The sequence below is a fragment of the Sitophilus oryzae genome, unplaced genomic scaffold, assembly GCF_002938485.1.
Source record: "Sitophilus oryzae breed Bouriz unplaced genomic scaffold, Soryzae_2.0 scaffold_1518_pilon_pilon, whole genome shotgun sequence".
Taxonomy (NCBI): domain Eukaryota; kingdom Metazoa; phylum Arthropoda; class Insecta; order Coleoptera; family Curculionidae; genus Sitophilus; species Sitophilus oryzae.
Window position 1 is genome coordinate 985,823 of NW_022146190.1, and position 27,977 is coordinate 1,013,799.

Sequence of the window (27,977 nt, forward strand, 5' to 3'; positions counted from 1 at the left end):
ACCTGATAAGGAAGGACAGAAAGACAGTCAAAGCTGTAGTGGGTCTACTAACAGGACATTGTAAGCTGAATGGGTATCTAAAGCTAATGGGAGTGACGGATGAAGCTATGTGTAGGTTCTGCCAATCTGCAGAACAAACGACTGAACACAAATTTATGTCGATTTGTGTTCGGTGCGACAGCCTGGCAAATGTGCCGTTCTCGGTAATAGGCAACGATAGGCCATTGCCAGGGAACTACATGGAAGGTTCAGTCTCCAAGTTGCTAAACTTTGTGAAAAGGATAGACTGGAGAATGTAACCTATGGATCAGAAGAGGACCACAATAGGTCTAAGACAGTCGCAGTGGATCAGGCCACGAGCCACTTCTAGGAATCTAATCTACAACAGCAAAATCCACATATTATGATGAGTTATAACTCAAGAAAATAGATCTTTAAGGGCGCGGTTATTAACCCCTTTTCTCATCATTCTATATTCTACTACAAAAATTTATTTATTGTTCAAATTTAATTTGTGAACACGCAAAGCTAATTGTGAAAATAGTAAATCGTTTGGTAATAACCTGATATATCTAAACAATTTTGTAAAATTATATTATTTTAAAAAATGTCTATACCCATGTGGCGGATTCATCTCTCCAAAAAAATCCTTTATGGGTATTTCGCCACTGCACTGCAAGAAAATCTACAAAATAAAATAGTTATTTTTTGTAAACACTTCTGCGTTAAACCTAAACGGACACTGCTTGTCAGAAGTTATGTTTACAATTATACAAATTTGCCTAACAAAGAAAAAAAGGCTTAACGTTTCGGAAAGTTTATCTCTTTCCGTCGTCGGTAGGTAAAAAAATACAAAGAATAAAGAAAAAAACTATTTAAAATATTTAAATTCAACTATTCGAGAATACTTTACTTTTTTAAAACAGATACGTCTACAAGAAACCGTTGACGTTCTGTTAAAATGACATTATATCAAGTTAAACTTCAAAATTAATAATTACTTAATAAGGTAAAACCAAAAAGCCCAAACTTTCTGTATGATTATTTTTAAATTTTACGTATGTTATGTTTATTTATGTTATGTTCTTTAAAATCAAAGAAGGCGATTGCCATACATTACTAACATCTACAGATGCATGAGCAATACATTTATTTTTATTAGATTGAATTAAAAACGTCTCTTTTATTTTTCTTTTAGAGGCTATCGCTTTTTTAATTATAATTTTGGCGTTATTAAAATTTATTCTGTGCCCTGTGTCCCATGAATGCTGACAAATCTTAGATTTGTGAAAATCTCACTTTCTTAAATCATTTTTATGTTCTTTAATTCTAACATTTAAGGGTCTAGATGTTTCACCAATGTAAAATTTATCGCATTCACAGGGTATTTGGTATATTACATTTTTTGTTTGTTGTTCTGTATTCATTGGTTTAGTATGTGATAAAATGGATCTAAGTGTATTTTGTGTTTTGAAAAATGTTCGTATGTTATATTGTTTTCCTATCCTTCTTATTTTTTCCGGAACGCCTCGTATGTATGGAACTGTAAGTTGTATATATTGTGTATACCAAATACCCTGCGAATGCGATAAATTTTACATTGGTGAAACATCTAGACCCTTAAATGTTAGAATTAAAGAACACTAAAAATTATTTAAGAAAGGGAGATTTTCACAAATCTAAGATTTGTCAGCATTCATGGAACACAGGGTACAAAATAAATTTTAATAACGCCAAAATTATAATGAAAGAAGCGATAACCTCTAAAAGAAAAATAAAAGAGGTTTTTTTTAATTCAATCTAATAAAAATAAATGTATTGCTCATGCATCTGTAGATGTTAGTAATGTATGGCAATCGTTTCTTTGATTTTAACGAACATAACATAAATAAACATAACATACGTTAAAAATAATCATACAGAAAGTTTGGACTTTTTGGTTTTGGTAATTGTTATCAGGTAGTAATTGTTAATTTTGAAGTTTAACTTGATATAATGTCATTTTAACAGAACGTCAACGGTTTCTTGTAGACGTATCTGTTTTAAAAAAGTAAAGTGATCTCGAATAGTTGAATTTAAATATTTTAAATAGTTTTTTTCTTTATTGTTTGATTTTTTTTGCTTCCGACGACGGAAAGAGATAAACTTTCCGAAACGTTAAGCATTTTTTTCTTTGTTAGGCAAATTTGTATAACTGTAAACGTAACTTCTGACAAGCAGTGTCCGTTTAGGTTTAACGCAGAAGTGTTTACAAAAAATAACTATATTATTTTGTGAGACTATGCAAAAAATACTAATTTTTAAAAATCGCATATTAAAGAGACTCTAATATATCCACATTATTTTTTTCAGTTCTCTAAAGTCTCCTGTCTTCAAGAAAAACGTATTTTTTCGTCTATGCAGGTAAAAAGTATGCATGGACAGGGTTTAACAATTACATAGTTTTTAGAAGCAAACAGAACCATAGGGAACTGTATAACATTCATACAATTTTGGCCAATTTTTGCATGTGAAAGAAGGCGTAATAGAGTGGTGAGGTAAAATACACCATATCGTAATTAATATTTCATTTCAAATTAGGAATATATTAGGCCAGAGCTATTAAAAGATAGCTCGAGGCTACAAGAACAGAACGGTAGAAACTCTGAAAAAATGATATTATTTTGTAATTTACCTTTGCCTCAATTTTAATTAAAACAAAACTAAACCCACGCCGCTGTGTTTCTCTTTTCTTCCCAGCAAAATAATACATAAAACCGCCAAAGAACAAAATTTCATTCTTAGTTCAAATAAGACGGTCCCCGATGGTACATGGAAAATTTAGCAAAATTTGTATTTGTTTATTTTTCTCCCTTTTTTGTAAAAGCTGGGCCCTTTTGGATTATAGAACTGTGACAGTGGTCAGACATGGATTGGAAACTTCCCTGGATTATATCGAGAAAAATTTGTACAAGAGTAATGTCGATTGCAGTCTTGGAGTAGCATTCGTTAGAGGTACAAAATGTTTCTTAAAAATATGTGATCTACTGTAGTCTTTGTATATGATTTTTCCATAAATACTACTACTTTATTATTCTTTAAAAATATGTAGTGGATTAGTAGGATACATTTTAAAAAATAATTTTGTCAATGTATTGTTTTACTCTTATTCATTTCATTTCATTATTTATTAAATTCATTTCAGTTCATAATGACAAGTTTGTGGTACCAAATTATGCATAAAAAATGCTTTTTCCGAATATGCTTTATTAAAAATTAGTAGTTTTAACATCCGAGTGTCATTTTCTATGGAATAAAGTAAAAAAATACCCAGGGTGCCATTTAAAAATCAAAAGTTGTAGTCATTTACGGTGAATCAGCAAGTGACCAAAAACAATTGAATACGTCAATCAATACGTCATTCAATTTCTAATTTATGTCATATACTAAAATAAAAAAATATCGTTTTTTAATCTAAAAAAAGTTATTGGGGTGGGTCACTTTTGAAAAACACCCGGTATAGTTAAGTATTAAGTTTGAATGAAATTAACAGTTTTCTTTCCCCATATAATTTTACGTAAAATGACAACGATCTTAATTTCCAATTCATGTCTGACGCCGTTTTTTTAAAGTATGGTACAACTAAATGTAAATATTTAAACATAAAAATATGATAATGTAAAATAGAAAAGTTAGGGAATATTAATATATCCAATTTAAAATTAACTATAAGTATACAGGGTGCTCCAAAAAAGTATGCCAGATATAACATGATTTATAAATTTATTTATAGACTGGCGACAAAAATTCTATAGCTTTTCTATTTATGATATTATATATTTAAAACTAGTAGTTAGTGTAATACATAAATATATTTCAATTAAAAAAAAATGATTTCAATATGGTAAAAAACTGTCAGTAGCTCTGTTGTTTCTGAAGTTGGTCTACAAACTTGGTAGAAGAATTTTATAGAGACATATATAAATGTGAAGACATTTGAATTAGATGCTACAGGGTTTTCAAAATAAAATAAATTTATGAATTTCGAATATACAGGGTGTCCCAGATATAAGTGCAAGTATTTTAAGGGGTGGTAGATCTCGATAAAAGAAACATATTTTCTCTTTATAGTTTTCCAAATAAGTCCAAAATAACGGAGTTATTTTACTTCGAAAATTTCCAAAAAATGATTTTTTGCTAAAATTTTGGGAATCACTGGATCTTTTCTGGATTTTCTTTCTTGTAAATTTAATCTAATATCTATGTTGGCATATTATCAAGAAATTAGGGTTTTTTAACTAAAAACTAAAAAAAATTCCAAAAATGTTTTCAAAAAATTTCGAATTTTCAATTTTTTTCGCGAAAAAAACCTCATAGGCGTGTTTCTGGGGTTGAACTATACTACCAGTTAAAATACTTGCACTTATTTCTGGGACACCCTGTATAAAATTAAAAAATCTTAAGTTTTGTGAATTTCATAGTAAACGTTGTGGGAATTTCGTACTAAAAGAAGGATACAACGCTCTATGGGTTATTACTATTACGACACAAGCAATTTATACGTAGACCTGTGACGTAGACTGACTATTAAAAAATCTATGTTATTAGAAATCTCAAAAAGAACAAGGTAAATCAAAAATTGTAGTTTGCTGGCCTTTTACATTACAGGTATAGCACTCTTTTAAACTGTCCCCTATTAAAAATATATCTTAAATAAACTTAATATCTACATATATAAAATGCTAATGTTTATCTGTGTCGTCTCTACTGAAGTAACGACTGGCTCTAGAAAGTTGCTTTTTTTACTAAAAGATAGCTAATTGGCTCTTCTAAAAACTGTCGTCGCCGGATTTTTTGTTTTTGATTTAATTAAAAAAAAATAAAAAGTATTTTTTTTCCTTATGTCAGGGCGGATGCGCCAGGCTTCAACTAGTATCTTAATAATTAATTATTAAAATATATCTTAATAACTTTAAACCATATAGGTACGTACTTGTTTAATAAAAATATTTTTTTCTTTCAGCTTTTATGAGAGATGCGTATCAAAATGGCTCGCACATTATGGATAAAAGTACACAAAACATCTTCAGTAAAAGTGCACAAATTATTGAACAGAGTAGAACTATTTTCGGAAAAGATCCAAAGAATGGAAATGATTGGAGTATGAATCTATTATGAACATCATATAAAATTTTAATTAATACACCATTTCTAGAATTTAAATACCTAGTCGACGAAGATATTTGGTCCAAACGAATGAAATACAAACCCAAAAACCTCCTACGTCTAAAATATCCGAAATTACCAGTTTCTCTTGGTAGATCACCTAATTTCTTTGACTATTCCAATACAGATGTCTGCTTACTTGAAATTGTCAACAATACACAATTCATTCACAACAAACCCATGCCCTGTATGATATCGAAAAAATGTTGGAACTACTTTTTAAAAGATTGGAAAGGATCAGGATATATTCAAACCCACAAGTAAGAAAGATATCTTAAATGCGTAAATTTTAAAATAACTGTAAGGGTACCTACATAGTGAGGCATCTCGATGCGATGCTCGCCGCGATGCATCGTACGCGCACTTAAATTACTCGCCGTTTTAAAACAGTGCTTAAAACGTGCGCGTAGAATACATCGCGGCGAGTATCGCATCGAGATGCCTCACTATGTAGGTACTCTAAACGTATTTCAATAAATCTTAAATTTGTTGTTTACAGATTACTTCTATTGCAAATAGCTAAAGCGCGAAAATGCAGCATAGATGAAGAATTATATGAAGTACAAAACAAAGATATTTGTTCGATAATACTCACAGAAATAGTTCATATAATGGATCTTAATAGACTTGATGGAGTGTTTGATTTGTTTTTAGAGCAAGGTTTTTATAAATCTATATTTTACTCCTGTATAATTTACTAGAGATCAGCAAAACTGCGATTCTCTAATCGCAATTGAAACAGCGATTGCGATTTTTAAATCGCTGCGACTGTCACCAGCGATAGAGATTTTAATATTTTACTAGGCATCATAGAGTGTCATATTGTATCGAAAAAAGTAAAAAAATACTGAGGGTGTCATTTAAAATTCAAAAGTTGTAGTCATTTCCGGTGAAACAGGAAGTGATCGAAACGAATTGAATACGTCAATCAATCCTAATTTATGTCGTATGCTTACATACCAAATCTGTTTTTTTATGAGAAAAAATAAAAAAGTTATAGAGGCGAACCACTCTTAACAAACACCCGGTATATTATGATCTTGGCCCTAAAAAAATAATACCTTCCCTATAAATAAATAAAATAGAGAAAACATTCAATCGCAGTTTACTATAAAATTTAATGCTTCAATGGACCACAAAATTATATTCGTCACAAAATCGCAAATCGCAACTCCTAAAAATTCAAACTCGCAAATAGAACGTTATTACCAATGACTAAAGAATACAAGAACATATAACACCCGAGACTAAATTGTGACCATGGCACCAAACAGTGCCGTGGCCATATATTTTTCTTAAGTTAGCGCCTTGAAGGGATATTTATATTTTCGATAAATGTTTTGACTACGCCTATGGTGTAGACTGTGGTATCATACTAATTAATTACGAAAAAACGTATTAAAATGTTAACAAAAGGTACAAAACTAGTATCGAAGTACAGTACGTCTGTCCGTTCTGTAGCTACGGAGTATCCGTGAGAGGGGAAACGATATTCTCTCCATGTTTTTCGTAAAAAATTAGACGACGTGTCCCATCAATAAAAATTCGCCAAATTTGCAAGTAGCCAATAAAATGAGTGGGCGGAGCGATTTGCGCTGACGTACTCGTCAAGTCGACGTATAAAATATACTGTTGTTTATTTAAATGTTTTTTGTCCGCATTCCTTTCATAGACACAGATCCAGCAGACGAACTGTATAGAATATATCAAGTACAGTACGTCTGCTGGATATGTCGTGTCTATGAAAGGAATGCGGACACAAAACATTTAAATAAACAGCAATATATTTTATACGTCGATTTGACGAGTACGTCACCGCAAATCGCTCCGCCCACCCATTTTATTGGCTATTTGCAAATTTGTCGAATTTTTATTGATCGGACGCGTCGTCTCATTTTTACGAAAAACATCGAGAGAATATCGTTTCCCCTCTCACGGATACCCCGTAGCTACAGAACGGACAGACGTACTGTACATCACCATTGTAATAAAGTTGATACAAAGTTCACTACACACAACAAATTATTAAAAATCGCTAAAATTGTCGTTGTTGACGAGGTGGTGACTCATCCGTAGGCTCCAAAATGATGGCGTCTAAAGTCACAAATTCTGCTTCAGCCCGTATATGGGCGTTACATGTCCTTGTATTCTTTAGTCATTGGTTATTACGGTCCTAGTTTACAAAATCACAATCGCAACAAAATCGTAAATCGCAGCAAAATCGCAAATCGCCACAACATCGCAAATCGCAACTATAGTAATATTGGTTGCCTAAATTGAAACTCGCAAAGTTTGCGATTTGTTGCTCATCTCTATAATTTACATTTCAATTTCTTACTTTTTAGTTTTGTTATGTGGATATGAGGGCTACAAAGAATTTTTCCAAAGCAACTGGCTTTATCATATAATCAAAGCCCAAAAAGGCACTGGCTGTTTTCCCGATAAACTTGGAGACAACTTAAAATCGCGCGTCAAAAAAGCCATGACTTACTTTGATGATGGATGCAATGATCACAGTACTGGACTAGGCGCTGCGGTTTTAGGGCTTTATTATAATTATTTGGTGAAAGAATCATTTGTGTAGAATATGTTAGAGAAGTACAGAGCAAATTAAAAACCGTCTTACTGTTTTATTACTATAATAACATAATAACCATAACGAATGATATAATTGTTGAAAATACATCAGGGTGGCGCCTCTCATACGCTGCGGAAGCTCCAAGGAGAACGACAATGCAGTTTGTATTAAAATTAAATTTTGTGAGCATATGTAGGTTAATTCAGAGCATTTTTTTTAAAATATAGAGAGTTCTACAGGGTGTCCCCAAAAAAAGTAACATATCAAAGTTGTGTTTTTTGTAGTGGAACACCCTATATATATTAATTGGTTTTCGGATTCTGGGAGCAAAATAAAAGTGAGTTTTATAAGAGAAGTATATGACTAAAATGTATGGTTTTTGGCATATTTAACATTTTCTAGAAATAAAGAACAATTTTTAAATTACAATAAAAGCTACCTAAATCGGAATTTACCCGGTGTAACCTAATATGTAATTAAATTAACTATTGCACTTTTAATCGAATTAAAACTTGATCCAAAAAGTTATACAGGGTGAGACTAGCTGTCCAAATTTAAGAACTATTAGTTATCATTTTGTGCCAGTTAAAACAAAAAAATATCTCGGAAACAAACTTATCCTACAGCAGAGAAAAAATTAATATGATTCTATTAGTTGGTGAATGCAGTGTGCATTTACCAATTAATAGAATACTTAAAGGCTCCTGATTTTATCTAGTCTCGGTTTTTCTAATGGGAATATGTTAAAGACAGTGTTTACACTCGATATAACAAAACTCGATAAACTATTGTCGACAACATGAGAGAAATTATTGTAGCTGCTTTAGTAGCTACAAAGGTAGGACTCCACATATGCCTTTTAAAATGAAAAGGTCCTATTGAAAAGACAATCATGGAAATAAAAGATCTACTGACGCAAAATCATAAAAATTAAAATATCTAGAAAAATCTAGCTTTGTCTGAGGGCCAGGCAACCTTAATAATATTTTGAAGATATATAAATTCCCCATTGAACACCGGAAAAATATATTAGATGTTCCATTTAAAATAACGCAGTAACTTGCTTTTAAAAGTGACTATAATGTTCCATATTAATTTTTTCTCACCCTGTATAAAACACAAAATGTGAAATATGCCAAAATCTTTAGATTTTAGGTATATACTTCTTTTATAAAACTCACCTTTATTTTTTTTCCTAGAATCCGAAAATCAATTAATATATAGGGTGTTCCATTAGAAAAAACACAACTTTGATGTGTAACATTTTTTGGAGACACCCTGTATAATTCTATATATTTTTATAAAATGCTTTCAGTTAACCTCTACATATATGCTGCCAAAATTTCATTTCGATATAAACTACCGCGTTCTCGTGGGAGCATCTGCGGCGTATGAGAGGCGCCACCCTGTATAATATAGTATTTTCAAAATATAATACCAATACCATACATGGGACAAAATTCGACGTTTTATAGCAGTTTTATACAGGATGTTTCAAAAAACATGTGCCATCTCTCGTGGGGAGGTTCCTCGCGTAAAAATAAGATTTATTTCTTATATCAACATACCTAGGTCCGATTCTGCTTTTTTTCGTGGCAGGGGTTTAAAGACTTTTTTTTTCGATTTATTATATTTTTTTTGAGTGCTTATTATTATGTTATCACTGGAATTTTTTTCTAAAAAAAAAACATGTACCTACGCCACCGACTATTTTTTATCTTATTAGCAAAATTGTGCAGACTATTTAATCATTAACTGGCCAAAGTAATACTCATTGATTCCTTATCAAAAAGTATGAAAATAAATTCCTATAAACATGGGTTACAGGATGTTAAAACTTTTAAAGGGTTGGAACCTTTGGTGTTACAATAGCAAAATAAAACACCAATTCACCACAATACACCAAAACACTTTACTTGGGTTAATATCAACAGCAAATGATTAAAACTCAGATCAAAAAACCAGTTTTAATCATCTGTTGATGACATGACATGATGCTAACATAGTTAGCGAAACGCGCCTCCAGTGCAACAGTAAAGTTTTCGGTGTATTGTGGTGAATTAGTGTTTTATTTTGCAATATCTAAGTCTTTTGTAATTATCTTAAATGTCTTTATTTTTTACTACTTCTACTATTTGCTGTAGATATAGCAAGGGTAGCACTAAACATCATTTATAAATTTTAATAATAAATTAGATTAAATAAATTACTTATTTTTATTTTATTGTGATTAATGATTTTAATTGCGTTTATCTCATCAAGGAGATCAAAATCGAAAAATATCAGGATACAACTTTTTAATTAGCATTAAATGACCAACACAATTTTACATGACAATTTTACTTGTACACTTGTACCCTTCTTGTACTTATGTCAAAATTCTGACATTAGAAAATAAACCTTAGGATAATTTATACATGTATTTGATACTTTACTTGTTAACTATTATTTATAATATAGTGATTGGAACAATAGATTTAAATACAGCTGAATTACAGTACCTTGCAGATCACTTAACACCAGAAGAATGTCGCAGATTAGTGGCAGCTGCACACTTTCATGGTTTTGAAGAACCTAATGCACTTGACAAAGCTGGTATAACTGATATTATTATTCAATCAAATTTTTAATTAAAAAATTACCAGACAGAAAAGTTCCTAAAGATATATTATGTATTGATCACCTCCATCACTGGAACGCACAGCAAGGAGAAGGTAAAGGTGAAACACATGAAGTTTTAGAACATAGGCTGAGACAAATGGGAAAAACTGAATTAGCAGATTGGTTAGGCAAAATAGTGTTTCGCCAATTAGGAATAGACTTGGAAAATGCCATAAATAAAGAAATCATAGATTATACTGAAAAATTAAGGTACATTACCATTTATGTTGAAACTAGTTAAATAAATACTAATTTTCTAGCACTGAATCAGCAATACTTGCCCTAGAACCATTGCAACCAAAAATTGAAAATCCTACTGAATACAATATTATTGATACATTTCTGTATGCTTTAGCTATAGGAATTTCATTAACAATTATTGGGCTAAGTGTTAAACTTATATGTAATAAAATATCAAAAAATCTTAAACAAAGGTGATACAGAATAATTGTTGGTTTGGTTTATAATAAAAAATAAAAACTCTATTTTAGAAAAAGAAGAAAGCTTCAGTATGAATTTATGGATGCAGACACATCAGACTCTGAACATGAAGATAATAAATTCGATATTAGAACATATATTTCCAGCTCACATATCACCAGATAATGTGTAATAAATAAAAGCTCATGTATCTTATAATTACAATATATTAAGTTAAAAAAGTAAAATACATTCTCACTTGTTTACTTTACTTCTTTTACTTGTAACCCTAAAAAAATTAAAGGTTTATGATTGAATACATTTTAAAATTAAAATCCTAACTAACCTGGTGGAAGAGATTGTTTTAGTTTCTCGGCTTTTTCTTTATCAGTTATAACAAGGGTATAAAGAAATCGTGAACAACGGACTTTGAATTTTGTGTTCTCTGGGTTTTTCTTAATTTTAACAGCTGCAAATAATTCACATAAGAGGCTTGTAAAATACTACTAAAATTTAATACACTTACATTTAGCGTCTTTCCTTCTAGCTGTAAGAAGGAATTCCTTGATTTCTGTTATTTCTCTAGGCTGAAAAAAGCACAAAAATTAGTGCACAATCGTAAATAATTAGATACAATATGAAATATAAACAATTTGTATAAAAGACTTACCATTTTCCGTCCTATGAAGAAGGATCTTAACCTGCAAAACAAAACAAATATTTAGTTTTGTGGCAAGATTTCTGTTAAAATATATAATAAATTTAAACCACACAAGAATATTGTGTGTTACAATAATAATTATTTGAAAAAATAGTAATTTAATGAGAAGATGTTTGAAGATTTAATAAAAAAACTCCATTTGCCTACCTTCAACTATTTTAAAATTTCGAAAAGAAGCAAATCAAATTTGATAACCAACTCCCTGAAGTTAGCAACTTAGCAACCATAAGAAAATATATGATGATCAAATTAATTAGACCACAGATTCCAAGTCGGAAATTAAATTTTGTACTCATTAGAGATGGGCAAGTTACAAACTTTACCATATAGTCGATAATGCTATTTGGCGGCCCCCAGACTCCAAAAAATAGTTTTTTACGTGTAGAAAATCTAGTTTTTTAGTGTTTTCTAATTACGCTATATAAAAACGTAAAAAAGCTTCACAGATTTGCAATGTTTATCCATAAATGCTGGGGACAAAGATTGATCTACGGGATTGATTATATTTTGGACACTGAAGCCCCGTTCTCAGAACTGCGTCGTGTCGACAGCGACACTGATTGACACTTCAAACGACCAATGGGAGCTGTACTAAATTTAAAATTGACAGCTGTTTGAATTTTGTACAAATCTCATTGGTCCTCTTGACGTGTCGCTGGCGACAGTCGCTGTTCTGAGAACGGGGCTTGATATATATTACAAATATATTGACATGGGTCGCTTCTAAAAACAACTCCAAGGTCTATATCTCTGCTCCACGGATCTCTGCTCTCTGCTCCAATTTGGTGGAAATACTCTGTGGTACCAGATACTGTGTGATCAAAATTTTACGGCCATTTAAAATTTAAAAGCAGAGTTGAAGTAGAGAGTTGTGGCACATGTGGTCATAATTTTAAGTCTAAATGACTTAAAATTATATAATTTTTACAAAACTTAAAATTATACAACATAGTTAAATACTATGATTTGGTTGTGGAGGTAAGATCAAGTTTATTGTATATTTGGTATACCTAGTTGCTTTGTTTTTTTTTTTCACATATTGTATTTATTAATATTTTGGTAACGAAAAATCAGTTTTAATTTTTTTTACGTAAATTCAATGTAAATTTTGTTCATAAAAAACAAATTAAAATGTTTTTTTTAAATAAAATTAAAATGTATCTGTTAAATCAGAGGTACAATAGATAAATATTATGCACCCAATAAGAATCATTAAAGTAACTGGAAGAATATCATTACGGAAAAAATAAAATAAATAAATGTATAAAATATAGTTAATTATTCAACCAAGATAAATTTATCCAATAACATATAGAAGATAACTAGTATATATGAACTCTATAATCATTTAATAAACAATAAATAACATAATATTAATTATTTTTTCGTCAATATCCAATCGGCAACAGTGGCACCCACTTCAGTACTATAATTAAAAACAAATGCGTGGTCAAATGTACAAATTTCTACATCTACGTTTGGTATATCTTGTTTTAACTTATTAATATAACTGTCAGGAGTCCATCCATCAGTCTTGCCATAATAGAACTTGATTTTATTAACGTTTTCCCTAATAGCTGCACTATTTCTCTCTTTAACTTGATCCATTTCTTCATAAGCTAAAAAGAATACTCGTCGAAGAATCCCTGGTTTGAGTAATTCTTTAATACTCTCAGAATGTAAATTATATGGTACATTTGCAATGTACGTATAAATGTATAACAAAAGTGCGGAAAGCATTGTTGGCAACAATGTAAAGATCCATGATAGAAACAGCAATATAGATACAAAACATTTCACAAAGTTCAAAAATTTTCCATTTTTGGTATTTGCCATATGCTCAACTGTAGGAAACAATAAGTAAACATTTTCAATTCTATTTTTAATATCAGGGTGTTCGAGCAGTTCCAATGAAACATATGATCCAATTGAATGAGCTACAAGGTATATTTTGGCATCCTGCGGTACATACTTTTTAAAAAATTCAACCTAAAACGAACTGCTTCTTATAACAAATTAAGGATCATATCAGATAATATATTCTCTTACCTTATGTTCCACCTGACCTTTCAATCCATACAAAGATTTATGGTCTTCAAATTTAGGAAAAGTAGTTATTGATTTGTCAGCAAAATTATGTCCAGCATGACCCACACACCACACAGGTATTTCAGATCTCTCATACAGTGTTTGTGCAAATTTATTATAAAAACTTACAACACCAGGATTACCTATATATAAAATATAAATAATACAGATTCAATCTTAAACAATTTAATTGAACATTGATCTTTGCAATACTAAATTTATTAAATACTAATAGGTTCAAAGTTCAAAAAAATATATATAAGCCACACAAATTAAACAATTTACTAATAAAGGTGGTTGTTACAAAATTTGTAGTTATAATAAATTTGTTTTTCTACCTAATTTGCAATATTAAATGTTATTAGCTCAAAAAAACACAAGTTCTAAAATGCCTGACAGTTACCAATTTTATTTTTAATTTTATTGAACCTGATTGTAACAACAGATATACCTTATTAGATAAAAATATGTATTACCTGGTATAAATATTATTATTTTGTTTGTGTCCTTTTGGGCTTCTTCTATCCATCTTCCCCATGTAACAACTTTTGTTCTAACTTTATTTATTTCTACAAAGGCTTCATTCATCGTAAATTTTATGCGCTATAGATAAATTTCCTCAAATTACTGAAAAGTAACTAATAAATGTTCTAATTCTGGCATGTACCTATATCTAATGTGGGTAAGTGAAATATCTGCTTGTTTAGAACAAAAAAAGTAGTTTTAAAACGCAAGAATATTAATTAACTAGTCAAACGAGTTTATGTACCTTTCCTCATGTAGTCAACATTTTTTAAATTGCTTAACAATTTAAAACAGATATGAAAAATTAATGAATGTTTTTATCGTCGTCGCCAACGGCCAACGTCAACCATTAAATATTAAATTAAGGTTAAAAAACGAAGAAGAAGAATACCATAATCTTCTTTTTTAATTATTTATAGGCTTAAGCTACTAAGACTATCCGGGCTAATAATAGGGTACTACCCTCTTACTGCCCTCTTGGTTTTATAGAATCATATGTTACATGGGACAGTAGATCTATTATCCATTTATATATGATTTTATTTTTTTTTTCTATTTTTGACCACTTGTCTATTCAGCCAGCTTATTTCTTAATATTTAATTAGCGTTTAAAATCGGACAAATACAGACTCAAGCCCCGTTCTCAGAACTGCGTCGTGTCGCGGGCGACACAGATTGACATTTCAAACAACCAATAGGAGCTGTACTAAATTTAAAATTGACAGCTGTTTGAATTTTGTACAAATCTGATTGGTTCTCTTGACGTGTCGCTGGCGACACTCGCTGTTCTGAGAACGAGGCTTCACACACACATTTAACACCCATGTCCGAGGCCGGAATCGAACCGGCGACCTTGCGTCTACTAGAATGCGGCGCAATCATTTCGACCACAAGGCCGATATATATGATTTTATGTTTTTAAATCTTTTTAAATGGGCCTTTGAATAAGAAGACTATGGTGGGTTCATACAGCCAAATAAAATAAAATAAAGCCCCGTTCTCAGAACTGCGACTGTCGCCAGCGACACGACAAAAGAACCAATCAGATTTGTACAAAATTCAAACAGCTGTCAATTTTAAATTTAGTACAGCTCCCATTGGTCGTTTGAAGTGTCAATCAGTGTCGCTGTCGACACGACGCAGTTCTGAGAACGGGGCTTAAGAATAAAATAAAATAAGAAATAAGGAATTCTTATTTGTGTGCGTTCATACAGTCAAATAAAATAAAATAAGAAATATATATTTGCTCATGCGCAGTACGATGAGGCTGGATAAAAGTTAACTTTTACGATTGTTTATAGTAATTTTACCATTTATAGTATATTTATTTATTCGTTGCCTACTATATTATATATTTTACTTATGTGAAATTATAAAATAAATTAAATCCAAACTGAAAATATTTGTAGGTTAGAATTAAGCGTCCGCAAAGCCGTTTAAAATAAAATAACACATAAAATAAAACAAGAAGTTAAAAGATAAAGACTTCTTATTTTATTTGTTATTTTCTTTGGCTGTATGAACGCATGTACGGTATCCCATATAACCAACTTTCTTATTTTATTTTATTTTATTCTTATTTTATTTTATTTGGCTGTATGAACCCACCATTAGGAAGGAGCATAATGCTATCCACAAAACACATACACAAGGAGAAGTGCGAGCGCCTTGCTAAATATTGGAAAGTGAAATTGACGTTTAAATTTGACACTGTTGACAAGTCTACTGCTACTAGCGCCCCCAATATCGCTTGTAGGAACTACGGACTAGATTGTAACGCATGGCGGGAAGTTTAAAAAAATAAAAAATTTTAATTTTCATTTATTTTTAATTATGACATACACAAAAACACAAAAAATACACCATTTTTTAAAAATATGTTTAATATCAATATCAAATATACAACAGAAATTAATTTCACCACAATAAATTAATAAAATTAAAAGAATAATGTTACAAGTAGATCAAGAGACAAAATTAATTATAACAAAACTGAAAAAAATGGCGTCATAGATGGCTTAGAAATAAAAGATATATCATAATTTTGAAAGTAAAATTATATGGGAAATGTCTTCGATCATCATTTTTAAGCCAACTGGACGATTATTTCAAACATACAAGCTGAGTTCGTTCATAGTGCTCTGAGAAATCTAGATAAACAAAGAATAATAAATTAAAAGTATTCCAGGGGAAAAGAGAGGAAAAACCTGTATCGTCTCTGATATCTGTCAGGGTATTGTTGAAAGTGTCATCTTTTTGCTCGAAGTTTTCAGGTCGATCAAAAAGATGACATTTACAACAATACTTTGCTGTAACTTTCACAAATATCAGAGAGAGTACATACAGGTATTGCCTCTCTTTTCCTCTGGGATGCTTTATATCTGTTGTTCTTTGTTTATCTATATTTCTCAGAGCATAATGCCGAACACGACTACAGTATATAATAATTTCAATATCCGAAGTGGAAAGAAAAAAGATCACCTTTCTGTTTTGTACTATGGTCCCTTTCTTCCGATGGCTCATCTCGTTGATATTTAGGAAGGATAAATAGGAAGGAAAATATAAAATTCAATTTGATTTGATGATCCTTTTCTGTCACCTAAAATCAGGAGAACGACAATGAGCATGTTAAGATGAAAAAAAAATTATCAACACTTACCTACACGTTAGTCCGAGGAGTTTTATTAAAAACCTATATATTTGCCTAAATAATTTATGTATTAAATTTGCAAAGCAAAATGCAGCGTGTAAACAAAAGAAATAAAATGGCGACAAGTCAACGTCAACGACCCGACAAGGAGAAAAGTGGTGTTCGAATAACAAATTATGGGTTACAAAAAATTGTTTTTGTCTCCTTTCAACGCACACTTTAGAAAGAAAAAGATATGAACAGTTATACTGAAAGAATGTCAAGGTTTTATCTGTCACTCTTGTCAATAATTTATCGGTAAGGAAGATTCCTAGAAAATCGCTTGTAGTCAAGTTTTCAACCATTTCCAGTTCTCCCATAAGAAGTGTCATCCACCTGATGCTATCCATAGGGGTTTTCGGAAATAAAATCCTAGATTAGGTAGTTTACTAATCAGCTGTTCCAAGATCAGTGCTGAGAGTAATCAGCTGGTAGTTTAATTACGAACGGTTGGATCATTAGATTTACCGGGTTAACAATCACATTTAAATATATTTCGTAAAAGAGAGATAAATAAACAAATAATCCTAATATCCCTCTTTAACGATTGTATAAGATCTATTTTTATCCTATTTGTTTTGCTTTAAGTATACTTTTTAGTTTCTGTAAGACTATTTTTTATAAAAACAAAATGTGTTTTATTTTAGGCTTTTTTAAAATTATGCCATTTAAAACAAAAACACTATAAACTTTATTTTAATCATTTATTTACTGCCAACATAATAAACATTCCATCATATTAATAATAAAAAAATATATCAATTTTTATCTACCAATTGTGATGAAAATTTTCAGAATTGTCTATCAAGTTCCATTCTTTCATTATGCCTGGCTATTTTAATCTAAATGTTTTAAACCACTTTTCTGTAGTTGAGTTTTCATTTTTTTCCTATTGGGTGTCTCCGATAGTGCTTTTTCGCAGTCAGTATCTTTAGAATTACTTGTTGGTTTTTTATTTATTTAAAATCTAGAGTTACTTGATGCTATGCTGATTGGCTCATTTTTACGGTCACTAACAAAATATCATGTATTTGATCAACATTAGATAAAGTGATTTCGGACAAAACGGTTATTAAAAAACTTTATACTTCTATGCGGACCGTTACGTTTAAAATTATCCTAGAAATGATCAGCTGATTAATTCTACCCACCTCATTAGGAGGGTTAGTAGGATCACAACATATGGCAAAAATCGAGTTATTCGGATCACTTTCCGAACGCATTGACTCGTTTTGAGATCACTTTTCGAACGTCTGGATTAGTAATCCTATCAATCCGATCAATCAGATCACAGTTTCCGAAAAGCCCTCATGTATTCATGCATGGTGGGCGGAAAAGCCACCATAAAAGCTCTCTAGGGTGGGGATCCTTGACAGTTCTGTTTAACGATTCATTTGACACATTTGAATTTGATTTGAAATTTTGTGGATTTGTCAGTCTTTACGGAGCTTATTTTATGTTATTTATTATTATTTATTCTACTACTGATAGTTGTATAAAGGTAGTAAATCTAGATGGAAATTGTGGCAGAACTTAAATTAACAGTGACACTGACGCATGACACACAGACAAAAGACAAAGAATAGGACGCCGGACGTGCATAAAATGTTCCGTAGCAGAAATTGGACAGGAATCATATAGAAATATCTAGATTTTGTCTAGGACAGTCTAGAAGGCTGCCATGCTTCTGCCCAGAACCAAGCCACAACTGTTTCCACCTCCTTCCGGTTTACTGTCACCCCCCAAGTGGAAAAGCCACTAGGTCTGGAAGTAGTTAATTAAGAGGTAATTTTACCTGATTAACTACGTGTAGTTTTCTTCAAAAACTACGTCTCTTTCCCGTTCATTAGCTACATGAAAAAACTACGTTAATAAACTATGCATTGATATTATAAATAATTTTCCTTTGTAATGAGGTGTGTAATAGAGATAATATGATGTAAATATTATATTTAAAGCCATATTTCTCTTGTTTCTTTAAATACACTATGTACTTTTAAAGCTCAACTTATTAAAACCCTCACCCCAAACCTTGAAATTTGAGTACATACATAAGTTACATAAACTACACTTTCTACATAAACTACATTAACTACATGTAGCCAGTTTATGTAGTTTCTTAAAAGTAACATGTAGTTTTCCTTTGAACCCTGAAAGCCACCATAAAAGCTCTCTAGGTGGGACCTTTGACAGTTCTGTTTTAATTGACCATTTGACACATTTGAATTTGATTTTGAAATTTTTGTGGATTTGTTGGGTCTTTACGGAGCTTATTTTATAAGTTATTTATTATTTATCTCTAATAATTGATAGTTGTATAAAGGTAGTAAATCAGATGGAAATTGTGGGTAGAACTAAATTAACAGTGACACTATCGCGATTTATTGAAAAAGACTCTAAAATAGTTAGTTGTGTAGCGTGCGGTAGATCTCGGCAAAAATTGAGTGAAATAATGGAACAACTTTTCGCTAGTAAGTGACTATATAATATACATACGTGTAGTAAACCGATCATTTATGAAATTCACTTAAATTAACTAAATTATATATTTTTCTTGCATTTTAGCTTTTATTTATTACTTGTCAAAGATTAGATGTCAAAGAATTTAGATACGTTAATTTGACTTACCTGCTTCAGTAGAGGATACATTAAAATACGCAACCAACCGTCATTGAACGGTCCAATCAGATCAAAGGAGTAATCGTCGTAGATCGTGCGTTATCGATAATGTTCGGTGCCTGGAGAAAATTGACAATTGACAAGAGAATTGTTTATTATTTTTGACTTTTTAGTTCGTTTAATTTAATAATTACTAAAACCAGTAGTTCGAAAGATATATTTAAAAATAAAAGATAAAATTCCAAAAAATTAATTATCTATTAACGTGGATTTGGACGACAATAGGTAAGAACACTAAATTTATTTCTATATTCGATATAAACTTGTTTATTAGGTTTTTAGTTTGTGATGTTTCATGTGATGATCATCATGTTCATCGTCTTTGAATTGACATGAGGATATCTATGGAAAAGTAACTAATCTGAAAGTAAGCCAACATATCGTTTGTCCATTGTGTGCTAACGAAAAGATTTTCTTTTCGCATCATGAGGAAGTATTACATCAATTGAAAATTTTAGGAAGTTGATCATTTGTCATGGAAAAGTATACCAATGGAAATTGCTTGCAATAGAAGTAATTCTAAGGGCAAATTTTATTATAATTAGTAACCTGTCTATTTTTTATATGTAGATGTTTCAGGTTTTAAGAATAAATTGGTTGAACCCAAAATCTGGAGGAAGTACCTATATCCATACACAGAATATGCCCATTAAGAATACTAGTCCAAATTTGCTTTAATGGTAGGCAATTATTCAATACAAATTAACTTTTTAAGTGACTGAAATATTAAATAGTTTAGAATATGGTATAACAATGTAAAAAAATACTATTTTCAGGAACGATTAGGGCCCGATATATTTGAAACTCATGTTGGACATAGTATTGAGTTGGGTAGAATATTATTCTACGTTAAGTGAGGATATCAGATACCTATTATTGTACTGTATTTTAATATATACATTAGAATTGTTGGTTTTTTCATATTTGTTTTATATATTATTTTACTTACAAGTTATATAAAGTTAACACTAAAATCTACTTTTTGACTTATATAAGTTAGTCTGTGGTTTAATGCGTGATTACATCCACATTATGATTTCAAGTTTTTAAAATATAAATATTATAACTGGCTTTAAAAACTCCATTAAACTGTTAAAAGTGTAATTTATTTCAAAATAAATATACATATACCTATACCTAGGTATATATTAATATCGAAAAATATATATTAATATCGAAAGACATTTTTATTCCTTAACACCAATTTAATCATCACATACATATGTATAAACATTTATTTACGTTATTTCAAATGAAGACCACAGGAAAAACCAGCTTTGTTCATTTTAACTGGAGCCGAGAAAATGCAATTACGAGTGAACTACTCTGGTTTTTCTCCTGTAGGGCAAAATAACTAAGCTGTAATATCTCTGGGACTAAGCATATTATTATTGCTTTCTTTGATGGTGCCTCGAATAATGCTAACCTTGCCTATAAAATTGTCTCGCTATCAATTTCTATGAAAATGTAACATATTATCTGGTTTTTTCCGTGTAGTCTTCAAATGATCTAAAAATTCAGCAGGAATGATCCATTATGCAGCAAACACACTGATGTTGAATCATTGGAAGCTTTTTTGTGGGCATTTCACAAATAAAATGAAATATCTGATCAAAAACTGAAAATGCAAATCAGATAGTAAGCTTTATAAATACATACATATATATAAATAATCATACCTACATCTATTTATGTCGTACAATCCAACCGATATTTTAATATCCTAGCCCAAGTAAATAATCAAAAATGCACTTTTTATATCAAAAGCAGTAATGTTATCAAGGGTTCCAATTAATATCCAGGATTTAAAAAAAAACACGATCCTAATTCTTATTATTTTTCTAAATACGTATTGTCTGATAGGCAATTACAAAATATAAATCTGATGTAAATAGAAAAATAAAGTAAAAACTGTAAACAGGTAAAAACAACAACAAAAATTCTAACCAAAGATTTAACCGTCATACGACATGAGCATCACGTGATTGCACAATACCCAACGATAGGGTACGTACAAGGATATATAGAATAAGGATATTCGACTGGCCCAAAAAAAACGTGCCGTATTTTGTCGAGGAAGTCGATTTCGTCACGACCAATGGGCATCGAGTATTTGAAATTGAAAACATATAAATTGACGGTAACCTATGTTTTTTGACTCATTTCACTCATTTCACTGACAAATGTGATAAGATTGTTATTTAGATATTATAGATCCAAAATCCAAACGTTTTTTGAATAAATAATTTATTTTAAAGTTATTTCCTAGAGGTTTGGTTTGGCCTTCTATATTCTGGTATTTGTCTACTAATAAATAATATCTTATTTTGTATTTCGATGTATGGAAATCCGCAAGTTTTGTATCTGAAGCCGCAAAGAAATTTCGCTCTATAGTGAGAAAAATGTTATTATATCTTTTTAGACGTGTAGAATTACAATGAAATATTTCAAGTTATACCCTTTGCCCTTTGGAAGTAAACAAATATTGAAGAAAGTGTTGTGCCTTCACAGAATTTAAATTGGCATTAGGAATAGATTTCCTTGATTTAGTAATAATATTGCTCATAGAAATTGATAATATACTATTTTATATTCACTCGTTCAAGTGCTGATCTATTTTTAAATTGAATATTTATGTAAGTATTATGTATAACACAATATAAATAATTTAAGGACATAAGAAGTTAAAATTTCAAGTGCCAATATTGATTATTTTTCCAGTTTTATTCAAATATATTGAAATTAATATGGAAACAAAAGTTCATAAATATTATTCTTAATAACAAGAATTGAGATTTGGGCATAAGTTTGAAAAGCCATGTCAGAAGAGTAGGATTAAAGACAAAGTATTAAGGTAACATATATTTACATAAAGTTTTAATAACACTGACAATTTTATTTGTTTATGTTTATTAATTAAAATTTAGTTGCAATTTATTTCATATTCTAATATTTTTGAGAAAATTTTACTTTTATACATACCTGAATATTATGCTGCTTTTTTATTTTAAAGTGTGCCGACTGTGCTGTTATTTTTATACTAGTAATATTGTATACTGTAGGTATCGTATTCATATATAGTTATATATATATATCAGTAGTATAGATACTTACTTTCTTTCTATGCGTACTTATATCCTTTATAGTCTTTCTAAGTGCATATAATACTACTTTTTTAAGAGAAGGCAGTTTTTAATAATCTATTGTTAATTCCCCTAATTCTGTGTCCCCTGGTTCTGCTATACAACAATTATATATTTTTTTATCATTACTGATTTTAAAAGTTTCTTTTCAAAGAATTTGACCATATATTTTTTTTTCAGAGTAATTGGGCTGTTCCTGAACAATATTGAATATAAATATTCAAAAATATGATAAACTGCATATCCTACTAAGTAGATCAATACCAAAATTCCATTAGAGAAATAAGTTAAAATTATGTTTTACTTGTATAATTTTCTTGCTATTTGTCCACCATTATTTGTGACTTAGAAATTAAATAGTCAAAAAGAATTTAGTACCAGTTTTTATTTCCCAAAAAAATAATTGTTAAAATAATGACATATTGCTTAAGATACAGTATATTATATTTTGTTTATAGTTGATAATTCTAGTTCTTAGTTGTTTATAGTGATAATTAACAATATTTCTGATGTTAGATATTATATTAGATAAAAAATTTAATTACCAATAGCTACCTACCAATAGCATAATTCTTTAGTTCAAGAAACAAACATCAGTACAAGTATATAACCAAAAAAATGTTAATGCAAATTCTTTGTATAACATACGTACCCCTATGGTATTCAACTTTTCATTGTTCTTTTAATTAGACACACAATAAGCATATTAATTCGTTTATTAAACAACCAAAACTAACTACTTAAATTCACAATATAAATATCACAATAAATGTATAAGCTTTGATCAATTCCTATTATTAATACCTGACGACTTCATACTTTATAACTACTAATGGCTATCCTACTAACACACTAGCCAACTAATAATAAATCTGTTCTAAAAAAATACAACATAAAGACATCGTTATTGCAATAATATAGAAATATATTCCATATATCATTAACTACCTATAAATACAATACCCACATCTTCTTTTACGCGAATAGTGCATTAAGAGGCAGAAATATTGCCTGCATTGTACATCATACAAATTGGCTAGAATTTATTAATATCCATTGCAAACATTTCTCTTTCAAGGGTCTAAATGTTTTGTCTTTTTACTGTGTCCCTGTAATATGTTATCAATTAACAACAGTTATCAAATATGATCTGGACAATAATAATTGTTTTACCTTTTTTTCAAACTAAACTCTTTAAACAAACTATATAAATAAAATTTATCTCATAACCTAACTTGCTGCTAGAATTTCTTTCTTGTTATTCTATGTTCCTGTATTGTTATTCTTCACATTATCAATTTCTATGAGCAATATCATTACTAAATCAAGGAAATCTATTCCTAATGCCAATTTAAATTCTGTGAAGGCACAACACTTTCTTCAATATTTGTTTACTTCCAAAAAATGTCAAAGCATATAACATGAAATATTTCAAGTATATATTTAAATTTTTGACATGCACTCACATTTAGAACATCTGAAATAAGAAATTTTAGGCGAATTTTTTGCGCATAAGACGCTGTAAGCGGGTGACAGTTCTCACATTCGAGCGAATAAGTAATGACGTCGGGCTTAAAGCGTCTTTAAGCGGTAACTAGCCTTCTAAAGAGAGCGCTTATAAAGTCTTAAGCGGAATGTGGGAGGGCGATTAATGTCAAATCTGTCAATGAATTTGGAAATTGAGGAATATTTACAGCTGGTTATAAGGTTTGGATTATCGCCATTAAAAATTAAAAAAATGTCTCAAAAAACTGTAATGTGCTCATACAATTTAAATGGATTAACTATCGAAGTTGATGGAAACGGCAGAATTACTAGAAAGTAAGTGATTTATGTCAGAAACAAAATATAAAATTATATTGATAAAAAGCTGTATGTACAACCACAGTGTCCACAGCATAATTTTGAATGTTGTTAATTGTTCTTCAATTTTAGGCGATGAACAGTTTAGAAAAAATTATGAAACAGCGATATCTAAAATATTTTCGAACAATACAGACACAAACAACGTAGCAGCGATATCTCAAGAATTTTCAGCAGCAGCTAGACACAAACAATGTAGGTACTTATTCATACGTTTAGAGCTTGGTGTAAGTTCTACACATATGCATTTCTCTTTAGGACTCAACAAGAAATAACAAATTCATTAGTATGGACTTCAAAGAAATCGTCGTCCAGAAGATGCTCGAGGCAACTATTTTATTATTGAATATGAGAAAGAAGTTCTCCAGCAAGTTTGATGACCAAAAACACCCAAAAATTCATTTATGGCAGGAAATCGCCAACCATTTTAAATTCAAAAAAATTTTTTGTTGGTGAAAGTATTGACGGAGCTAAAAGGTGCCGTAAAAATTTTCTAATCTGCAGGCAACATATGTAAAATACAAAGACAAAAAACACCAAACTGGCGAGGGTAAAAGTTTTAAAACCACCATTCTTAGAGGAAATGGAGGAAATTTTCCAGTATAAAGATAAATTTAACCCACCAATAATAATAGACAACATTAAAAAAAAACATATGAAACAAGTACTGATACTACTATCAGAAGTGATAATAAAAACTGTCCAAGCTCATCAAAGAAAATTTGTCACCATCGGTTTCCACTGATAGTGATAACGATCCAATTAATAAATTTCAAAAATATTAGAAGATCAACTAAACCAGATAGAGACAAACTTATTTCTAACCTGATTGAAGTAGTACAAAAAAGATATTAGAGGAAGAAAGGTCAGAGTTTGGAAGAATTATGTCATTTTGGAACTACGTCAAATCAAAAGACATGAGCAAATCATGGCATTACTGAAGAATAAAAGAATCAAAAAAGGAAGAGGCATGATTCTGATAGCAGTGGATAACTCAACACTAATAATATTTAATGATATATACAGGGTAGCCCATTAGTGCGAGGAAGTCAAGATATGAAAAAAGTTTTATACAGATGTTGCATGGTTTATAAAAGGGTTGAAAAGGAGATATCCAAAATATTTTTTGTATACAGGGTGTCCCAAGAAAAAGTTGTGATAAATTTTGAAGTTGTTTAAATTGGGATCCCCATTTTTCTCTACAGATTTGGATTCAGCATAAAATTCTGCATATAGTACTCTATTTTTATTTCCAGCACTATGTGGTGTAGCTATTTTATTTCATAGTTACTGAAACTTTGGTTCAAAAACACTATATCCGAAAAGTGGTTATAAACTAGAATGAATTTAACTTTATTAATACTTAGCTATATTTTAATAAACCCGCGAGGGGAAAATTTACATGATCTTATACATGGTAAATTTTATAGTGTTAAGAACATTTAAATACTATATCTCCATTTTTTTGAAATGCAACACCCTGTATATTATTTCTTCTTTTAGATGCAGAATTATAAAATGAACATTTTTTTATATTTAAAGTGTAATAATTTTCTCTCCTAATTTTTAATGGTTTAGCAGTTATTACCATTATTATATTAGAGAGAATGTTTAGTATTATATTACATATGGCTCTTTCAATAGTAAATTTTGATCAGAGCCAATTTTGTGATTTTTTGCCTTATAGTTAACTACTGAAGAGCCATTTTCAATATACACTACAAATATCTGCGAAAGTGTAAAAACATACAATGTCCGTGTTTTTAATTCCTGCATCTAAAAGAAAAATTATATCACATGGTGTTGCATATAAAAAAAATTGAGATATAGCATTCTGCATACTGCAATGGTTTGTATAAAAAATATGCAGTATAAGATAATGTGAGATTTCTAGCAGGGATGTATTCTTGGTATTTTTAAAAGTAAAGTATTATAAGTTATATTTACTACAGTTTTAAACACTTATATAGTGTGTTTTTAGTCAAAGTTTTAAAATCTGAAAATAAAATGGTAACACCGCATAGTGCTTCAAATAAATAGTGTACTCTATTGTGCAGAATACCTGGATAACTACATATTTAAAAAAATTGTCTCTCAATTGTTACAATTTCTTGGGCATTCGGCCACTGTATGTACTTAGGTACCAATTCTACCAATCTTCCTATCATTATATTAACATAATAATGAACTGTTGACGTTGCAACGTCAAATCTGTCTCAATAGAGACTAAAAAGAGTCCCCTTTTCCTAACCACCATAGTGTCATAAGAAGCACTTTTCACAATTTAAAAGGTACCCCACCTCCATGATAAGTTTTATTAAGTTCAGGGCATTGAACCACACCCACTAGCTTGTGGAAAGTATCTGATGAATCAAGAAAGCTCTGGTCATCGAAAATGCATGTAAAAGTCTACATTTTTGTATCGGATATCCAATTTTCATTATATATGGAATGGATTGTATGTGGTTGTTTCTTTCAAAAATAAAAAGAGTACTACTATATGCAGTATTTTATGCTGAATCCAATTATGTACGGAAAAGTGGGGCTACAATTTAAAAAAAAACTTAAAACTTTATCATAATTTTTTGGACACCCTCTATTGCACCACAAAAATATTTTTTAGGATATGCTGCGATTATAAACTATTCAATATCTTTATAGAATTTTTCCATATCTTTGTCAACAACAACGATATCATTGACTTTCCTCTCGCACTAATGGGCCATCCTGTATAATTTTTTAAAAATTTGAATTTATTAATAAAATGGTCTTACTTGATTTGTTTTTCTTTATTTTTAATTTCATCATTTCTCAAACTACATAATGTGTATATTAACATTTATATTGATTTACTAAAATTTATATATAAAGGAGTTAGCAATATTTTCTCTTTTGCTTGAATACCAATATTTTCATTATTAATATGTAATGCTTCAACATTATCATTGCCGTCTTCAAAGGACATCACTTATTTCATCATTCCATTCATCATAATTTTGGTAACAGAAATTATGAAGCACGCAACAAGCAGCGATTATTTTAGCAGCCTTTTTTGGGCAGTTTACATTGATGTACCTTAAAATTCGCCATCTAGACTTCCATATACCAAATGTATGCTCCACACCTAATTCTCGTTTTACTGTGTTTATAATTGTGAATCTTTTACACGTCTTCTTGTTAAATTGCCATAATCCCTAATAAAGAGAGAGCATATTAAGTGAGTAAATAATTAAAGTAGTGATAACAAATTTTCACTAATGTAGATGTAACTAGATTATTATTACATCACTTGCAATATTAAAAAAAATATATATAATTTTGCCTTATTCTACATACTTAAATGGTGTTATTAACCACTCCAATATAGGGTATGCCTTATCACTAATAAGATGATATTGTTCACTT

General features: G+C 30.1%; 3 protein-coding genes and 3 long non-coding RNA genes across 8 annotated transcripts; 5 read left to right on the forward strand and 1 right to left on the reverse strand.

Moving 5' to 3' along the window:
• The first annotated feature begins 86 nt into the window (after positions 1-86).
• Positions 87-7,881, forward strand: LOC115878590 (UPF0764 protein C16orf89 homolog). The gene is made up of 7 exons (XM_030895139.1): positions 87-259; positions 2,353-2,403; positions 2,867-2,994; positions 5,003-5,140; positions 5,195-5,465; positions 5,705-5,865; positions 7,551-7,881. The coding sequence occupies exons 1-7, from the start codon at positions 87-89 to the stop codon at positions 7,787-7,789; spliced, it is 1,161 nt and encodes a 386-aa protein (XP_030750999.1). The 3' UTR covers positions 7,790-7,881.
• Positions 7,882-10,011: 2,130 nt separating this feature from the next.
• Positions 10,012-11,149, forward strand: LOC115878562. The gene is made up of 4 exons (XM_030895090.1): positions 10,012-10,378; positions 10,429-10,654; positions 10,705-10,878; positions 10,936-11,149. The coding sequence occupies exons 1-4, from the start codon at positions 10,201-10,203 to the stop codon at positions 11,048-11,050; spliced, it is 693 nt and encodes a 230-aa protein (XP_030750950.1). The 5' UTR covers positions 10,012-10,200; the 3' UTR covers positions 11,051-11,149.
• Positions 11,150-12,845: 1,696 nt separating this feature from the next.
• LOC115878563 (lipid droplet-associated hydrolase) lies at positions 12,846-14,565 on the reverse strand. Of its 3 annotated transcripts, none has more exons than XM_030895093.1 (4): positions 14,443-14,565; positions 14,150-14,300; positions 13,635-13,816; positions 12,846-13,574 (listed from the first exon to the last, which is right to left on the reverse strand). In XM_030895093.1, the coding sequence occupies exons 2-4, from the start codon at positions 14,259-14,261 to the stop codon at positions 12,963-12,965; spliced, it is 906 nt and encodes a 301-aa protein (XP_030750953.1). In that variant the 5' UTR covers positions 14,262-14,300; positions 14,443-14,565; the 3' UTR covers positions 12,846-12,962. The 3 variants fall into 3 exon arrangements, with proteins under 3 accessions (XP_030750953.1, XP_030750952.1, XP_030750951.1); XM_030895092.1 differs by having other exon boundaries at positions 14,150-14,368; positions 14,443-14,560; XM_030895091.1 differs by having other exon boundaries at positions 14,150-14,561.
• Positions 14,566-19,537: 4,972 nt separating this feature from the next.
• On the forward strand, positions 19,538-20,013 carry LOC115878568. The gene is made up of 2 exons (XR_004049558.1): positions 19,538-19,791; positions 19,841-20,013. It is a non-coding gene; the product is annotated as an uncharacterized LOC115878568 (long non-coding RNA).
• Positions 20,014-20,106: 93 nt separating this feature from the next.
• On the forward strand, positions 20,107-20,912 carry LOC115878566. The gene is made up of 2 exons (XR_004049556.1): positions 20,107-20,246; positions 20,343-20,912. It is a non-coding gene; the product is annotated as an uncharacterized LOC115878566 (long non-coding RNA).
• A 1,264-nt stretch (positions 20,913-22,176) lies between these two features.
• Positions 22,177-23,079, forward strand: LOC115878567. The gene is made up of 3 exons (XR_004049557.1): positions 22,177-22,202; positions 22,288-22,420; positions 22,890-23,079. It is a non-coding gene; the product is annotated as an uncharacterized LOC115878567 (long non-coding RNA).
• Positions 23,080-27,977: the final 4,898 nt, after the last annotated feature.

What these genes read in the sequence shown, in the direction of transcription:
- LOC115878563 (XM_030895093.1), bottom strand. Translation starts at nt 14,261, where the DNA reads ATGAATGAAGCCTTTGTAGAAATAAATAAAGTTAGAACAAAAGTTGTT. An exon ending in AATAATAATATTTATACCAG is followed by an intron (nt 13,817 to 14,149) that starts GTAATACATATT and finishes TTTTATATATAG; the next exon opens with GTAATCCTGGTGTTGTAAGT. An exon ending in AAGGTCAGGTGGAACATAAG is followed by an intron (nt 13,575 to 13,634) that starts GTAAGAGAATAT and finishes AGTTCGTTTTAG; the next exon opens with GTTGAATTTTTTAAAAAGTA.
- LOC115878590 (XM_030895139.1), top strand. Translation starts at nt 87, where the DNA reads ATGGGAGTGACGGATGAAGCTATGTGTAGGTTCTGCCAATCTGCAGAA. An exon ending in ATGGAAGGTTCAGTCTCCAA is followed by an intron (nt 260 to 2,352) that starts GTTGCTAAACTT and finishes TATTTTTTTCAG; the next exon opens with TTCTCTAAAGTCTCCTGTCT. An exon ending in TGGAGTAGCATTCGTTAGAG is followed by an intron (nt 2,995 to 5,002) that starts GTACAAAATGTT and finishes TTTTTCTTTCAG; the next exon opens with CTTTTATGAGAGATGCGTAT.
- LOC115878562 (XM_030895090.1), top strand. Translation starts at nt 10,201, where the DNA reads ATGTATTTGATACTTTACTTGTTAACTATTATTTATAATATAGTGATT. An exon ending in TAATGCACTTGACAAAGCTG is followed by an intron (nt 10,379 to 10,428) that starts GTATAACTGATA and finishes AAAAATTACCAG; the next exon opens with ACAGAAAAGTTCCTAAAGAT. An exon ending in GATTATACTGAAAAATTAAG is followed by an intron (nt 10,655 to 10,704) that starts GTACATTACCAT and finishes CTAATTTTCTAG; the next exon opens with CACTGAATCAGCAATACTTG.